Source organism: Oncorhynchus clarkii, chromosome 1, assembly GCF_045791955.1.
Source record: "Oncorhynchus clarkii lewisi isolate Uvic-CL-2024 chromosome 1, UVic_Ocla_1.0, whole genome shotgun sequence".
NCBI classification, from domain to species: Eukaryota; Metazoa; Chordata; class Actinopteri; order Salmoniformes; family Salmonidae; genus Oncorhynchus; species Oncorhynchus clarkii.
The window spans coordinates 75709289-75728077 of NC_092147.1; the positions used below are offsets into that span (position 1 = coordinate 75709289).

Below are 18789 nucleotides of genomic sequence, written 5' to 3' on the forward strand. Positions count from 1 at the left end.
TGTTTAGTAGCTACTATCTTGTCTCATCGCTACAACTCCCAAATGGGCTCGGGAGAGACGAAGGTTGAAGGTCATGTGTCCTCCGATACACAACCCAACCAAGCCGCACTGCTTCTTAACACAGCGCGCATCCAACCCGGAAGCCAGCCACACCAATGTGTCGGAGGAAACATCGTGCACCTGGCAAACTTGGTTGGCGCGCACTGCGCCCGGCCCGCCACAGGAGTTGCTGGTGCGCGATGAGACAAGGATATCCCTACCGGCCAAGCCCTCCCTAACCCGGACGACGCTAGGCCAATTGTGCGTCGCCCCGCGGCCGGTTACGACAGAGCCTGATTAACACTGGAGTGATAGATTAGCAGATGGTGATGTGCAAGTACAAATACTGGTGTGCAAAGGAGCAGAAAAGTAAATAAAAACAATATGGGGATGAGGAAGGTAGATTGGGTGGGCTATTTACAGATGGGCTATGTACAGCTGCAACGATCGGTTAGCTGCACAGATAGCTGATGTTTAAAGTTAGTGAGGGAACTCACTAACTACTGTATAAGTCTCCAGCTTCAGCGATTTTTGCAATTCGATCCAGTCATTGGCAGCAGAGAAGGAAAGGGGGCCAAAGGAGGTGTTGGCTTTGGGGATGACCAGTGAAATATACCTGCTGGATATACCACCATTGCGACCTGCATGCTACGGGTGGGTGTTGCTATGGTGACCAGTGAGCTGAGATAAGGCAGAGCTTTACCGAGCAAAGACTTATAGATGACCTGGAGCCAGTGGGTTTGGCGATAAATATGTAGCGAGGACCAGCCAACAAGAGCATACAGGTCGCAATGGTGGGTAGTATATGGGGCTTTGGTGACAAAATGGATGGTACTGTGATAGACTGCATCCAATTTGCTGAGTAGAGTTTTTGAGGCTATTTTGTAAATGACAACGTCGAAGTCAAGGATCGGCATGTTAGTCCGTTTTACGAGGGTATGTTTGGCAGCATGAGCGAAGGAGGCTTTGTTTGCGAAATAGGAAGCCAATTCTAGATTTAATTTTGGATTGGAGATGTTTAATATGAGTCTGGAAGGAGAGTTTACAGTCTAGCCAGACACCTAGGTATTTGTAGTTGTCCACATATTCTAAGTCAGAACCTTCCAGAGTAGTGATGCTGGTTGGGCAGCGAACGGTTGGAGTTGGAGGCCACGGAAGGAGTGTTGTATGGCATTGAAGCTCATTTGGAGGTTAGTTAACACAGTGTCCAAAGAAGGGCCAGATGTATACAGAATGGTGTCGTCTGCGTAGAGGTGGATCAGGGAATCACCCGCAGCAAGAGCGACATCATTGATATATACAGAGAAAAGAGTCGGCCCGAGAATAGAACCCTGTGGCACCCCCATAGAGACTGCCAGCGGTCCGGACAACAAGCCCTCTGATTTGACACACTGAACTCTGTCTGAGAACCAAGGCTGTTGAGTCTGCCGATAAGAACACAGTGATTGACAGAGTCGAAGCCATGGCGAGGTCGATGAAGACTGCTGCACAGTACTGTTTTTTATCAATGAAGGTTTTGATATATTTTTGTACCTTGAGCGTGGCTGAGGTGCACCCGTGACCAGCTCGGGAACCGGATTGCACAGCGGAGAAGGTATGGTGGGATTCGATATGGTCAGTGATCTGTTTATTAACTTGGCTTTCAAAGGCAGGGCAGGATGGATATGGGTCTATAACAGTTTGGGTCTAGAGTGTCACCCCCTTTGAAGAGGGGGATGACTGCGTTCACATTCCAGTCTTTAGGGATCTCGGACGATACGAAAGAGAGGTTGAACAGACTGGTAATAGGAGTTGCAACAATGGCGGTGGATAATTTTAGAAAGAGAGGGTCCAGATTGTCTAGCCCAGCTGATTTGTACGGGTCCAGGTTTTGCAGCTCTTTCAGAACATCTGCTATCTGGATTTGGGTGAAGGAGAAGCTGGGGAGGCTTGGGCAAGTAGCTGCGGGGGGTGCGGAGCTGTTGGCCGGGGTTGGGGTAGCCTGGAGGAAAGCATAGCCAGCCGTAGAGAAATGCTTATTGAAATTCTCGATTATCATGGATCTATCGGTGATGACCGTGTAACCTAGCCTCAGTGCAGTGGGCAGCTGGGAGGAGGTGCTCTTATTCTCCATGGACTTTACAGTGTCCCAAAACTTTTTAGAGTTAGAGCTACAGGATAAACATTTCTGTTTTAAAAAGCTAGCCTCTGCTTTCCTGACTGACTGTGTGTCTTGGTTCCTGACTTCCCTGAAAAGTTGCATATCGCGGGGACTATTCGATGCTAATGCAGTCCGCTACAGGATGTTTTTGTGCTGGTCGAGGGCAGTCAGGTCTGGAGTCAACCAAGGGCTATATCTGTTCTTAGTTCCAGGGCACAGCTGGGAGCTGAGGGGTGTCTATAACAGGCGGCAACAGTGAGAGATTTATTTCTGGAGGGATTAATTTTTAAAATTAGAAGCTCAAACTGTTTGGGCATAGACCTGGATAGTATGACAGAATTTTGCAGGCTATCTCTGGAGTAGATTACAACTCCTCCCCCTTTGGCAGTTCTATCTTGATGGAAAATATTGTAATTGGGTATGGAAATCTCAGAATATTTGGTGGCCTTCCTAAGCCAGGATTCAGACACGGCAAGGACATCAGGGTTTGCGGAGTGTGCTAAAGCAGTGAGTAAAACAAACTTAGGGAGGAGGCTTCTGATGTTAACTTCTCTAGGGTAGGGGGCAGCATTTGGAATTTTGGATGAAAAGCGTGCCCAAATTAAACTGCCTTCTAGTCAGGCCCAGAAGATAGGATATGCATATAATTAGTAGATTTGTTGTCACGTATTATCAAGGTGGGTGGAATCAGGCGCAGAGAGCAGGTTACAGTGAATCTACAGTTTTATTCTCCGGTGAACCAAACACGGTCAACCCAACATACAGGGTGAAATAATCCAACACAGGATCAAAAATATACCGGAGAAAATAACACACACGTATTAACCAAAATACATGAATCCAAACAATCCCGCACAAAACAAGGGCGGGACAACCTACTACATATAAGGACGTCAATTAAACTAAAATACACACAGGTGAAACTAATAAGACAAAACCAACAGACAAACGAAAAAGGGATCGGTGGTGGCTAGTAGGACGGTGACGACGACCGCCGAGCACCGCCCGAACAGGCAGGAGAGCCAACTTCGGCGGAAGTCGTGACATTTGTATAGAAAACACTCTAAAGTTTCCAAAACTGTTAGAATAATGTCTATGAGTATAACAGAACTGTTTTGGCAGGCGAAAACTTGAGAAAAATCCTTTCAGGAAGTACTTGTTTTTTGTTGTTGTAGTTTCCTATTCAATGCCATCACAGTATCCATTGACTTAGGACTCAAATTGCAGTTCCTATGCCTTCCACGAGATGTCAACAGTCTTTAGAAATTGTTTCAGGCATGTATTCTGAAAAATGAGTGAGTAAGAGCAGTCTGAATGAGTGGACCCTTCCGTGTCACAGAGCTTTTTCATGCGCGTGACCGAGAGAGTGCCTTTCTTGTTTACCTTTTATATTGACAACGTTATTGTCCGGCTGAAATATTATCAATTATTTAGGCTAAAAACAACCGGAGGATTGAATATAAACATCGTTTAGCATGTTTCTATGAACTTTACGGATACAATTTGGATTTTTTTGTCTGCCTGTTGTGACTGCGTTTGAGCCTGTGGATTACTGAAGAAAACGCGAACAAAACTGAGGTTTTCGGATATAAAGAGAGACTTTATTGAACAAAAGGAACATTTATTGAATAAATTACTGTCTTCTGAGTGAAAACATATGAAGACATCAAAGGTAAGTGATTAATTGTATCTATATTTCTGACTTGTGTATCTCTTCAACTTGGCTGGTTACTGTTTGTAATGATTTGTATGCTGGGCTATGTTCTAAAATTATTGTAAGGTATGCTTTTGCCGTAAAGCATTTTTGAATCTGACACTGTGGTTGGATTCACAAGAAGTTCCTCTTTAAACCTATGTAAAATAGTTGTATCTTTTCTGAATTTTTATAATGAGTATTTCTGTATTTGAATTTGGCGCTCTGCAATCTCACTGGATGTTGGCCAGGTGGGACGCTAGCTTCCCACATATCCTAGAGAGGTTAACAAGCATGAAACCAAGGCTTTTTCGGTTACAGAAGTCAACAAATGAGAGTGCCTAGGGACACGCAGAGCCTGGGTTAACCTCCACATCACCCGAGGACAGAGGAGGAGTAGGATGAGGGTACGGCTAAAGGCTATCAAAACTGGTCGTCTAGTGCGTTGGGGACAGAGAATAAAAGGAGCAGAATTCTGGGCGTGGTAAAATAGATTCAGGGCATAATGTACAGACAGGGTATGGTGGGGTGCGGGTACAGTGGAGGTAAACCCAGGAACCGAGTGAAGATAAGAGAGGTTGCATCTCTGGACGGGCTAGTTATGCTGGGTGAGGTCACCACATGTGTGGGAGGTGGGACAAAGGATGTATCTGAGGCATGTTGAGTGGGACTAGGGGCTCTGCAGTAAACTAAAACAATGATAACTATCCTAAACAACAGTGTACAAGACATATTGACATTTGAAAGAGACATAAAGCGAGGCTTAAAGCAATCACAGGTGTTGATTGGGAGAGCTAGCTAAGACAACACCTAATCAGCTAAGACAACAACAACAGGTGAAATAGTGATGAATGGGCAGAGAGGGTCTGTTAACTACACACAGGGCCTGAGTTTGAGGCTGGGGCCGACAGATAAACAAAAAATAAACAAAATGGAGTACCGTGATTAATGAACAGTCCAGCAGGTGATCATAGGGTCCAGTGAACAGCAATAGATGGAACAGGGAAACAGTAGGGTAGTCCTTACCAAGCTAGCACGCGGGAGACACAGCGTTTAAGGTTAGCAGGCCGGGGTAAGTATAAGCGTCTGGTCTGATGTCCGGCAAAGCCCAGTTGAGGGCACAGGATGGGGTTACGTCGGCGGACCAGTTGTGGTGGTACGGCAGGGCGCCGTGTCGACAAAGGGTCCGGGCCAGATAGCGAAATAATTATTGGAGTTTGCTAGCCGGGAGATGCGCCTGGCTCGCGGCTAACTGGTGCTAGCTTCGGGGCAGGGGCGTTAGCCACTATAACCACTCGGTAGCAGCTAGCTAGCAGCGATGATCCGATGCAAAGATCCAGAGCTTACAGCAAGGATCCGGTGGAGTAGTGGATTCTAGCCATGTTGTGGTAGAGTCCGGGAGGCATCGGCTGAATAGCCGAATGATCACAGAGTAGGCCGGGAGGTGGGCCTGGCTCAGGGTTAGCTTTGGGGCTGGGTCACTCGGTGGCAGCTAGCTAGCTGTGATGATCAGGAGTAATGGTCCAGGGTTTACGGCAGGAATCCAGCGTTGTAGTGGAGAAAACTGTCCGATACTGGCAGGCTGGCAAGTATTATCCAGGCTAAAACAAACGGCTGGTGTCTGTGCAGAAGGTAAAGGCTGCTAGCAGTGGCTAACAGTGACTAAATAGCTAGTAGCTAATTAGCTGGTTAGCTTCTGATGGAGGTTCTGGCTATAAGGTCTAAGAAATAGCGTATCCGTGTCACATTGGGTAAGGCGGGTTACCGGAAGGTATATTTAATTTAGAAATGGAAAAGAGATTGAAAATAAAATGAAATACAGTACTACCCACCATTGCGACCTGTATGCTCTCATTGGCTGGTCCTCGCTACATATTTATCGCCAAACCGACTGGCTCCAGGTCATCTATAAGTCTTTGCTAGGTAAAGCTCTGCCTTATCTCAGCTCACTGGTCACCATAGCAATACCCACCCGTAGCATGTGCTCCAGCAGGTATATTTCACTGGTCATCCCCAAAGCCAACACCTCCTTTGGCCGCCTTTCCTTCCACTTCTCTGTTGCCAATGACTGGAACGAATTGCAACAATCACTGACGTTGGAGACTTATATCTCCCTCACTAACTTCAAGCATCGGCTGTCAGAGCAGCTAACCGATCGCTGCAGCTGTACACAGCCCATCTGGGTACACAGCCCATCTGTAAATAGCCCATCCAACTAACTACCTACCTCATCCCCATATTTGTTTTTGTTTTTTTCTGCTCTTTTGCACACCAGTATTTATACTTGCACATCCTCATCTGCACATCTATCACTCCAGTGTTAATTTGCTAAATTGTAATTACTCGCCTTTATTTATTGCCTTACCTCCTTACTTCATTTGCACACACTGTATACAGATTTTCGATTATGTTATTGATTGTAACTTTGTTTATCCCATGTGTAACTCTGTGTTGTTGTTTTTGTCGTACTGCTTTGGTTTATCTTGGCCAGGTCGCAGTTGTAAATGAGAACTTGTTCTCAACTGGCCTACCTGGTTAAATAAAGGTTAAATAAAAACATGTAGCCTATCATGTCTGTCAGCAGCAATTAACCTAAACCACTCATACTTTAATAGTTCACTTTTATTTTCTATCACTCAAATATTCAATTAATGGTGGCCAATATTTAGAGATATCGTGAATCAACCCTCAAATATCTGAAATTACATGAACAATTGATGTTTAATGATCATGTTGATCATGTTGACTTTGGTGCATGCAGTTAGAGCTTAATGTGCGCAAATGTTTTGCATGGAATAATCAGAAATGTGTAGTTCTGACTGCTCTTCAAGATCGAGGTGATGATATTACAACCAAATAGTTACCATTACAACCAAATAGTTACCATTACAACCAAATAGTTACCATTCCAACCAAATAGTTACCATTTATTTGCCAATCCCTTGAGAACGGCACCTAGTTGTCAATGGATTTAGCATAGCTGGGGGTCTCCTTGTCCCCCCAGCAGGCAAATCGAACACTCTACACCTTATTGTGACATTTTATTGATAACAACCTATAGGATATCAATGGCCAGAGCATAGAGATAGAATTGCATTGTGGGTTGTGTAGTCAACTTGAGCTGCAACAGATTTCCACAAAGATTTTCACATTGCTACCAACCGTACAATGCCAAAATTAAAGATTTGTTCACAAAAAATATTGTTCTCACATGTTAGTGTTATTTAACACTGTTCATTATAGGAATGACTGATTTTGGGTGGATTTTTCCTTTAAAGACAATGTAGTTAAATGCTGGCAGTTAAATGCTGCGTTCACCTGTGAGGTAGGGAAGAAAGAGGCTGAACTGAAAAGGGACTATTTAATTTCCTGTAAACATACATGCTGCGATGTGGGCCTGTTGCCATGGGGACTGGGGTCCAGGCAACCTGCTGTTTTGACTGGATTTTGATGATGATTGATAATTACTACCTGGCATTTGGTCCCCATCTTCGTAAACATATGGCTAGATTTGCCCTCCACGTTATATCTGGCAAATTGTTCCCTTTGATAATAGGTTTTTAATGTTCCACAGTTGACGTTTGTTGGGCATAGCAATAATTTTCTCATGTAATTATATTTGCGGTTATACAAGTCCCAGAAATAGAATCGATTTCACATTGAATTTATGTTGCCTATCCAGGATGGTGGCAGAATTAAATGTACAAATTCTTGTGACAAACAAAAGGATAGAGGGTGTTGTCAGTTGTCGCATATTGAAATTTGAGCATTTGAAAATGGCTATTGTTGCATTGACTTTTATTGTTATTCAAATAGGGATGTTGTATTTTTTAATTTCCATGATAAGAGCATTATGATACTTGTTAGCTTACATAAAGAGGCAATTGGAAGCCATGTCAGTATACAGTATTAAGCTCTGAAGGGATAACAAGCTGTCACGTTGTTTAACTACCTAAATGACCCACTGTGCACTTACTAGCATACTTCTGTACTTGTCACACTATATTTCACATCTCTGAGCTCCTGCAGTATAAGTAAACCACAGAGATGAAAGGAAATCCAAAGGCAAAGCTTTATATGAGTTACAAAGACTATAGGAATGCAAAAAAGCCTGGGTTCTGCTAGAGAGATAATGATCACTCATCCTCCCCTGTCAGTCAGCGTACTGAAGGAATCGTCTTTGAGGAAAATGGAAAGGACCACATAATACACAATTTGTTGGAAATTAGGAGGTTGGCTGGGGAATAACATGTTAAACATAATGCCAGAGGATGAGAGAATATCAAATAAAGATCAAATACATTTTTATAAAATCACAGTGCTGCCCCCATCTCCCTTACTCCTCGCCTCTCTGTGTTACCCTCACTGTGTGACATTTCTAAATGAGGATCAAAGGCAACCTGCATACACTGAGTGTACAAAACATTAAGAACATCTTCCTAATACTAATAATACCCCCAATTCATCGGGGAATGGACTCTACAAGGTTCTGGCCCATGTTGATCACAATGCTTCCCACAGTTGCGTCAAGTTGGCTGGATGTCCATTGGGTGGTGGACCATTCTTGATACACACAGGAAACTGTTTAGTCTGAAAACCGCAGCAGAGTTGTAGTTCTTGACACAGTCAAACCTATGTGCCTGGCACCTACTACCATACCTCATTCAAAGGTACTTACATATTTTGTCTTGCCCATTCACCCTTTGAAAGGCACACAAAATTGTCTCAAGGCTTCAAAATCCTTCTTTAACATGTCTTCTCCTGTTCATCTACACTGATTGAAGTGGATTTAACAGGTGACATCAATAAGGGATCATAGCTTTCACCTAGATTCACCTGGTCAATTGTTGTCATGGAAAGAGCAGGTGTCCTTAATGCTTTGTACACTCAGTGTATATGGAAGAGAGATATATACTTGTACATTAGGTTAAGACCTTAAGGCTGGGTGGGTCCCACCTTAGGCTGTTGTTCACTGGGGGATTTAGCTCATTTCTAGAAGTCTGTTTAATCCTAGAGTACCTGTAATACTGTGTCAGGAGTAGTGAGCTGCCCTCTGTTAGAGCCCCCTTTCAAACACATCAGACTCAGTGACTGTGAAAATGTCACATCAATGGAGCTACCCAGCAGGAAAAACATACACAATCAGAAAGTTTGCTTCCAGTAGGGATTTTATGTGCTGTTATTTAAAAAAATAAATGTTGTTTGCTGTAGAGTTGTACATATGCTTGAATAATGGGTGAATCAGGAATAATGGGTGTTCACTAAAAGTGGAAATAATGGAAATGAAAAAGGAAAAATATGTATGCAAATCCTGTCTCTTTCAACCAGCTCTCGCTTCCTCCATCCTAATCTCTTTCTGTCTCTCTCTCTCTCTGTTTAGTGAGCAGGTAGAACAGTAATCACTAACGAGTGATTGCATGCTTGGCATTATGTGTTGTGTTTCAACGTCCCCAGTGTTCACTGAGAATAAGCAAACCACATTCTTCATTAAATTTAGAATAGCTCTCAGCAACTAAATTATGTATTCTGCTGTGGTTGCATTTATATTCTACATGGCCTCTTCACTAACAAATACTTTTTTCTGGGAACCTTACAAATATTCGAGTGTACACGACTATCATGCAACATCTACGAATAGGGTGAAATACATTTTTAAAAACCTTAAATTCCTATAAGATTATAATAAATAAACCCTGTATACTGTTTATTTTGAAAACTGTGTCATCTGTAACAATTTCTATTCTTTTGTAAATAGAACGTATCTTTTCAATTTTGATGCATCTGATGTTCTGACCATTTTCTCTAAATGACTAGGCATGGAAATAAGCCTGAGGCTACACAAGGGGCGTAGCTCACCTGTCAAATGCCAGAGTGAGAATTATTAGCATGTCAGACAAGTCAGACGCTGACTGCTGTTCATAACTTAATAACACAGATCAAATGTGTTAGCTCACCACATACTAATGTCCTCTCTGAAAAATAAATCGACTTTATGTGGACATTAGCCTTGTTTAGTTGTTCAAATAATACCCTGCACTTTAAACAACACTGGTGCTCAGAGGGGATTTTCAACCTGAAGGAAAAACATGAATTTGTTCTGCAACTAACAGGCTTTCTTACTGTGTCTTCATTCTCTGTGTATGATCTTTGGCCTCATTTGGGTCACAGGGTTGTAGTGAAACGATCTCTCCCTTTTGTTGGGAAGATGTCGGACTTTCAAAAGCATATTTGTACGTCAATTAAATATAGGCCCTCCCCTGATTTAGTTTCATAGTCATGTGGGAATAAAAAAAGAGAAGTTGCTATTTTGGACCAAGAAAGTCAAAGTGGCACTTGCGTCAGCATTGCTTCAGTAAAGAGGGCAACTCATTTGTATGTGGTTGTGGATTTATTTCACTGAGTACAGCAGCATTTCACAAGATGTTGTTGCAGCAGCACTATTTTAGCGAGGAAGCATTTTAGTGTTATATTGCACCATCGCTCTACCATTGCCAGCTCAGATTGAAATAGTGTAGTTCAAAACAGGAGCGTATAGTATGTGTATGAAATCTGTAATTTCAAGCTATCAAGACATAATCATGGTAGTATTTAGATTGAATGTTATTCAACACTTTTCTACAGTGTTCTTTTTATTCATTGCTGCATAATCTCAGGAAATCTGTCAGATGAATGTCCACTGTTGACGAGTCCTTCAGATCCTGTGGCAGCGCTGTCTATGTGGAACTTCAGAAACCATTCGGAGGTGTCTAAGGGCTTTTGCAAACGTGCCGTCCACAGAATGATAATGAAGTTCTAGCCCTTAATTGAATTGGAGAAATTAGACAAGGTACTGTCAGACGTTAAGAGGAGCGTTGGACTGCATCAAAAGATCAAGTTGTCAGCTTGCATCGCTGTTGAATTCCTTGTGACTTTCATGCCTCGGGGGTGCTGTTCATTGACAGAAATGATGGATTTGCCCCAAGGGGTTATTTTATGTCTGCCAATGCCAAGAGAGCAAGCTATTATCCAAGGTAACTTATGTATTCGACCTGCACTCTAAATCTCTGCCACTTTTTACAGCTGGCCATTTAAACAGCTGTGTATTCCTCAAGGGGTTTAAACCAGCAACCTTCATATTCAACCTTAAGTCAGGTCAGTGACCCAAAAAAGGCCAGAGCAGACCTAATGCATGTGTGTTATTGTGAGGAGGGTTCCTTATTTAACTGCCATCAAGGAACATGATCAGTGGCATCCAGGCCCAGAATAATAAAAGGATTCCGCACATTTCTCCACTTGACCTTGAGGCTCATTTGAAGTCGATATCCTGAAAGTCTGAGGGGAGCTTTTTGATGTTTTCTTTTTTTTTTAACTAGCACAGATGTCCGCAGATCCATGTCAAACCCATGGCTTCAGCTCAAAGACAAATATCTGATGTAGTCAGAGGAGTTAACACACACGATTAGTTCTGCCCCAGAAAAATATTTTGCACTATAACCAAATTACACGTTATAAATTGTGAGTGAATTGCATTATCAGTTTCTAAATCAAGTGTCAACCCTCTCAATCCTGGACACACTGCTGTGTAAATCAAACACACTTCTAAAAGCACTATCTGGAAATCTGTGAATCTCAACCATAGTCATCATAATGGGCATGTAACCTTTGACTCCCAGTCTTCACATCTGCAGCATTTGACCTGTGAAATGTGCACCGCACATAAAGTGTTTTACGCGATACGCTCTGAGTTACATGCTCAATGTCATGAGTTTACGGATTGGGTTTCTAAAAAAGGCCCACATCAAGAGGATTATTTAGTCACATCCCACTGTGCAAAAACTGGTTGATTCAATATTGTTTCCATGTCATTTCAACCCCCAAAATGTATGTGATGACATTGAATCAACGTGCAAAAAGTAGTCAATGTAAAGGCATTTCCTTTTTTTTCCCATCCAACTTTAAACCAAATCTAATGACATGGTGATATCTTTTGTTGATTTCACATTGAATTCACAATAGTTGACAACTCAACCAAATGTAAATCAAAACTAGAGGTTGAACTGATGTCTGTGCCCAGTGGGTTATTCCTACAAAGGCCTGTTCTAGAAATGAAATCTCTTGTTTAAACTGATTATACATGGTGAAAAACAAATCTAAGTGAGGTAGAGCTCAGGTCAGCTCGTTTGTATTACCATTCATGAGTCATCCATTATGCAGACTATTGGATTTCATGTTATTATGAGACTTCAACTTTATAGAGAGAGAAAGAAAGAGAGAGAAAAATACAGTACAGCAAAGCCAAGTAGCCTGAAAACTTGCAGTTACCAAGCTGATTACAGATCTTGGTGTAATTTTCCTTGCCTTTTTCCCTGGCTGTTTTGGAAAGAGCGTGAAGTAAAAGGTCATTGAGTCACAATAGCTTTCACCTCCTGTGATTACTTCCTCCTCGATTTCATTGGGCTTTGTTTTGCTTAATTTTTTTTCCTTCAAACCTTGATGAGAATTTGATCTGGCAAAAAATTATTCCCCTTGGCTGCCTCTAACCTTGGACATGATTTAATTGTAATTGCACACGAAATGCCTCTTTGAACTACTTGACTGAACCTGGCTCGAATCGAGTGCCTCCTCTCTCCTTTGAGTTTATCATTGTTTTTGTTACCAGGGAAGGCAGTCTGCCAAGGTGTTACAATACAGTTGTTGCTCAATGTAAAATGTGGGCGTTCAAATACTTTTGAGGTTTTAAATACTTTATGGTGTAATTAATGTGTACTGTGGAATTATCTGCCTACAAAGAAGTCCAATCAAACATGTTTATGTGTCGTTAGCAATGTTGAAGGTCTCAAATCAGCAAGTTACAAGGAAACTAATCATGGGAATAATGATTAGATCAGTGCATGTGTTGTGCAACAACATGACCTAGTGTTCTCATAGATTTAACTTTACAGGATGGGAATTGTTATTCAGTTGTTTATATAGTTCTAACGCTACACTCCTGTGACATAGAAAGGACATTTTTATTTACAAAGTGCTTATTACACAAATGATTCAGAAGAATCAGCTTGCTTGTCTTCCTTCCCTAGGCTCTGTGTGTGGTTGCCTTCCTTACCCCAGAAACATTGCCTCTAGGATACTAACCAGCATGTGTTTTGTCCCCATCTTCTCAGCCCCTAACCTGAAGGGTCGGCCACGGAAGAAGAAGCTGTCAGTGTCCCAGCGAAGGGACTCCCAGGGCCACAGTCAGGGGCCTCAGGGGCCCCAAGAACCCAGCACCCTAGAGAACAAGTCTCCCACCAAGGTATACCACTCACCTAACATTTGATTCAATTGCGGCCATGCATAAAGATGGCGGCCACCATGTACTTACCACAAATATCTGAATTCCTCCATCTTTATGCTCCTTCACCATTCACTTCAGTTTACTTCATATTGATTGAATTACATTTTTAAAGGTTGTGATTTGTATGAATGACATAATTTTATTTCAGCGGGTGATATAATTATTTTGACAGAATCATTAAATAGTCCCCCCCCCCTACACACACACACTTCACGTTGAGTGTAAGCCCTTCAACTTCCACTATTTTATTTCCTACAGGTAAAACCTAACTGCAAGATAACAGTTCCTACCAGCAGGGGCACAACGACCAAACCCAGGATCTGTAAAAAGGCATCTGTGGAGGAGAAGGTGGAGAGGGAGGAGAAGATGGAGAGGGAGGAGAAGGTGGAGAGGGAGGAGAAGGTGGAGAGGGAGGAGAAGGTGGAGAGGGAGGAGAAGGTGGAGAAGGTGGAGAGGGAGGAGAAGGTGGAGAGGGAGGAGAAGGTGGAGGAGGAGAAAGAAGAACCAGAAGAGATCCAATCAGAAGAGAGTGGTGCAGACGAGCAGGCCTTCCTAGTAGCCCTATACAAGTACATGAAAGAAAGGGACACACCTATTGAGAGGATCCCCTTCCTGGGATTTAAACAGAGTGAGTGAAATATATTTATTTTATGTTCATATGAGCTTTGAATATAGGATATATGATCTTCACACACCTGTCAAAAGCATTATATGTGCATTCATAAGGGTTCTTCACACGGTCAGAACATGCAAGACATCTCGCTCAGATGTTTCAACAATGAGGTTTCACATGCTAGGGAAGATGATATCTTATATATAGAACCATACAAGAATGGTCATTCAATATTATTTTCTTGGCACAGCCATGCGTCATTGTGGTACATTCACTCTATACGAAAAGACGTGATTTGTATTGTACTTTACTCTCTCTATACAAGTTTTACATAAATGTAAGTTCCGGTTCACAAATAACCCCATGTATATATTTAGAAAGAGATGTCATCTTCACACCAAAGATGCAGTTCTTAAGTAGGTCATTGTGGTTGAGATGATATGAGAGTGGCTCAGTATGCATGCATACGGTAGTTACTGAGTCTGCAGCATAGCATCATTTGTATCGAGGCATAATGCCAACTGTTTTACATACAGTACATGTTCTGAATTACAAACCAAGCAACATCATAATGCTTTTCTCATTAAAGCCCCAATAATGCAGTTTAAACTCGTCCTTGGCAACATGACTGTTTACAAAAAAAACATAACTAATTCAAAATATGCTCAGACGCAATCAGCTTTCATTATTCCTTTCAGCCACTGCAATAGCCTCATTTATCAAAGCAAAACTTTCCTATTATGGAAAGTGTGTTTCTGGTATTTTCTTTCATGAGTGGTTTATAATTAAGATAACGACTGTTTAAAAGCACTGGATTGTTGAACGGTATACACATGTATTCCTGTCCTCTTTTGATGTGCCTCCTACACGTTTTGTGTGATTGTTAACAGAAGCCATTCAATTACATCTTCCTTTCTAAGCCACTGGCTCTGAAATGCACACAGAGCAACCAATTCCACTTCGTCTAATGCACAATGTAGGGCAGACAGCGCAGCGTAGATAGAGGCAAAATACTGTAAATGAATCTTTCAATCTATCCCCTTTTATTTGAACGGCATATTCTACACAGTGCAAGGCTATAGCTCTGGCTCAAAGTTTCTTATCTGTTCCACCAGAAAGGAGGCTTATTTTCTTTTATTTAGCTTTCGCAGTTTGCCTGGATGCTGCACAGGACGTAAGATAAATGGACTTCAGAAGAAGAAAAGGTCACATGACAAAAAGAGGTTTCATTATCTTCCATTCAGTTGGGTAAACAGCTATTCCCAGCGTTGGTACCACATTCTGAATGTGCGATGGAAGTGAGTGTGAGGAAAAAATGGGACAGGGAGGGGGCTGGGAGTGTGTGTCATGGTTGGTAATAGTTTGACATCACATTGCACACTTTGAATGGCCTTGGTCACAAATTGGAGAGTGGGGAGTTAGGGAATTGGTATGCGTGTTGTTGGGTGGGGCGGCGGGGGAGGTGATGCGCATTATTTCAGGCTGCCTTTAGAGAGGTTCTTTATGCCTTGTTTCTAATTTGCCTGTTTGAATGTCTGTTTTAGTGTACATTGTGTTTTGTCATCCTTATCGTTGTGATAATGCCCCGTTGAATAGAGTGAATTAGAGAAAAAACAGGGAGCAAGTCATCTAAGAAAGAACTATTCTCCCATTTTCTTTCCTTTTTCTGTCCTTCCTAATTCTGCTCGCTGTTGTGGTAATTACAGCCGAAGCATAACAGCCCCATTAATAAGCCATAGCTGCTATCCAGTTGCAAAACACAATGCTACTCTCTGCAGTTCAAATAGAACCCACCAGCTTCCTTTGTAATTCTCCCTGTGTATTGACAACAGACACGGAAGAGCAGGGAGGAAAAATCAATGCTGTCAAATGCGGAGATAGGAAAATGCCATTTTGACAAATGCAAGCCTTTGTGTACGCAGAGATTGAATTTTGATGGATTTCTCCCTAGGCGAGCCTTCCTTATTTATAGGTCTTCATATAAAAATGTTAAACAATGATGTTACAGAAAGCAGATACCAATGTCATTGTTTGGAAAATCTTACAATAACCTGGGTTAATTGTTTGCAGGGAAATATACTGTCTTTGTATTTTGATTATAATCACTATTTTGTACAATACCTATAATCAATTTGATATCGTCTGTTATTGGATCTTTGCATGTAAAATTCTATGCAAAATTGCATTTGCATTTGTGCCAACATTGTTAATGAGTGCTAAAATGTTAAGTATTACCAGATGCTCATAATGGTCTTTATTCAAATCCCCTTCAGCTGAATTGTTACATGAGCTAGCTAGGTGTCAGGCTGTATCTACCTGTAGTTTATGTAGCTATGTGACAGTATCTTTGTATGTGATGATCTAGCTGAATACCATTGATCTCCCTGTTTGTTGTCCCTCTAACAGTAAACCTTTGGACTATGTTTCAAGCTGCTCAGAAACTCGGAGGATATGAGTTGGTAAGTGTTTACATATGTCCTGCTCCATACTTAACTTTTATTTTCTTTAGGCTGCCTCAGTCGTGTTTTTCTCCAAAAATCTTGGTCAGGCCCACATTTTGCAAAATGATGCCGGTGTTTTAAACCCCCTCTAAGTGGAAAACACATGTTACTCTCCCATGTCAAGGAAATTGGTGAAGTCTGTCATTTTTTCCCATGTTCAGGCTCTAAAATAAAGTGCACTATTATACACAGCGAGACAGCAGAGCAGGGACATTTCACTTGGCAGCCTACCCCACATTTGTTCGGTACTAATGTGGGAAGTGTTTCCAACATTTTTAAGTCTTTTGATGTGAAAAGTAAACGCATTGCGAATGCCGGTTAGTTCATTTGCCACATATAGTCATACAGAGAGACGAGCCGCAAACTATAAACAGGAAACTAGTCATGTAATCGGGATGTTTTTCCTTTTAAAGCCTTTTTTATCTGCGGATGATTATCAGTCTTTCATGCCTGCTGCTGTCTTTGTGAGCAGGAAGTTGTGTGGTTGGTTTGAGTATATATTTAATGGTGTAACTCGTCACTCTGGCATCTTAATGCATATATTCCACTGTACTGTACTTTTCCCTCTTACCCTTGCTGTGGTACAGACGGTTGTTGCCAGCTACAGCTGGTAGCATGTTATGGAGATGGTTTTGCATTACAGAGTAGTGTTATAGTCTCTGTAGCAAACTAAATAACTTTGTTAGTGTTATCCACTCACGTCGGGGAAATGACTAGCATCTATAACGATGTTGTTACAGCATTTTATTATGTTATATGATACAGCGTTATAAAAATCTGTTTCTCTCTCTCAGATCACAGTTCGCCGACAGTGGAAAAATGTATATGATGAGCTGGGTGGTAACCCAGGAAGCACAAGTGCCGCCACATGCACACGAAGACACTACGAGAGGTGAGTTATTAACAAAGCGCTGTCCCGTTTTCCTAATACAGTGGAGGAAGAGGAATGCTACTCTCAGCCTCAGTATCAGGTGCATGTCAACTTTGCTTAGGGAAATAAGGCTTCCTTCCTATCTCGACATGATGTCCTAAGCCGTGCCCACAGACACTCTCTCACCCTGCTGCTCCATGCATACTAACACAGAGCACAACTATATTCACCAAACCAGTCACACATCTCTCTCTAACCAGCCTTTATTATTGAGAGGGTCCCTGAACCAAAGCAAACAGCAAACAGATATGATCCTGGGGGAGACTGGAGGATATTATGCATGCACACACACATTCTCAAGGTTAAACAAACGCTGTGTGCTTAATACAAGATAACCTCTCTTTCATAAAGCTTTCCTCTTACGGCTAGTCATCTCTGAACCCCCCCCCCCCCAGGCTGATATTTTCATGCCTCCGCAATGCTACGGAACAGATTTACCTGTCAAAAGAGGGGCATGCAGAGCAATATCACGCATGCATATGGGTGAGTATGTGTATAGACCTAGGCAAATGACAAACAAAGTCAGGCTGAATTGCTCAGTCAATGTGTGTAGGTTTATCTATGCTCTATGCACGAGTGCATACAAAATTGAATACAGTATTTGAATGATATCAAATAGCACTGCAGCTTTAAACCTCCTGCGCAGCCAGAAGGGACTGTATTTGCTCTGCCATTAAAAGCCCTTTCACAGCCCTGCATGGTTAGGAGGACTGGTATAGACAGTGTCAGCACAGCACACAGCACAGGGGGCTGGAGGGGACCAGTGAGGTGTTACTGCTGGCCTTTCTCAATAGAGCCACAGAAAGCTGGGAAATTGTGCTGAATCAATACAAACCAATAATATCTCCACTGCAGTGAATATCACCCTGTCAGAAAGAGAGCGGGAAATCTCAGCTGAACTCAGACAGACTATGGGATGAGAATTTTAGCTGAGGCTCACTATTCCAGTTGCTAGGAGGGCAATTAACTTCATTGTATTAGCTCAGCAAACAAAGCTATTCTCTCTCCCTTGGAAGTGTATGATAAATGACCCCATTTGTGGGTTTGGTGAAGTATATGTTTGGTCCCTGGTGGCATCTTTTATTTCTCTTAATGATTACTCAGCGTTGAAAACACAATGAGCGATTTAAACTAGAGCATGCAGCATTTCTCCCAACGTCTTTTGATTTGGTATTGGAACATTTCGGTTGTAATTGCACTAGATTAACTGAACGCGCTCATCTTGGTCTTTTGTTTGGGACTTTGAATGTCCCCAAGCCCTGACTCTAATTTGAAATGATCCACATTATCCATTTTCCTCTTCAATGGAAGTCATCTGAAACGGTTGCCTTGGAGACATTATTTTGAATGATAAAGATGGAAATAATGATTGTATTTATGGTGTTGAGCAGCGGGCAGTAGAGAACATAAAACGAACAGAACACAAGATAACCTGAGGTACTTGTCATTTGGAAAGTTGCTCATTGCAGCCATTCTACTGTTCATTAGCTTAAAGGGAAAAATCAATATTTAACATCCAACCCAAGGTCTAAAGCTCCAGCTGGGAAAGCTTTAATGAT

The 18789-nt window shown here is 42.0% G+C and overlaps 1 protein-coding gene across 1 annotated transcript in view; it reads left to right on the top strand.

The window, feature by feature from the left end:
* Window positions 1–18789, top strand: part of LOC139412500 (AT-rich interactive domain-containing protein 5B-like) — a 62950-nt gene that overhangs the window by 28082 nt on the left and 16079 nt on the right. The window contains exons 5-8 of the mRNA XM_071159278.1: window positions 13013–13143; window positions 13444–13813; window positions 16205–16257; window positions 17094–17191. Coding sequence (XP_071015379.1) covers window positions 13013–13143; window positions 13444–13813; window positions 16205–16257; window positions 17094–17191 — 652 coding nt within the window. The remainder of the gene's footprint in view (window positions 1–13012; window positions 13144–13443; window positions 13814–16204; window positions 16258–17093; window positions 17192–18789) is intronic.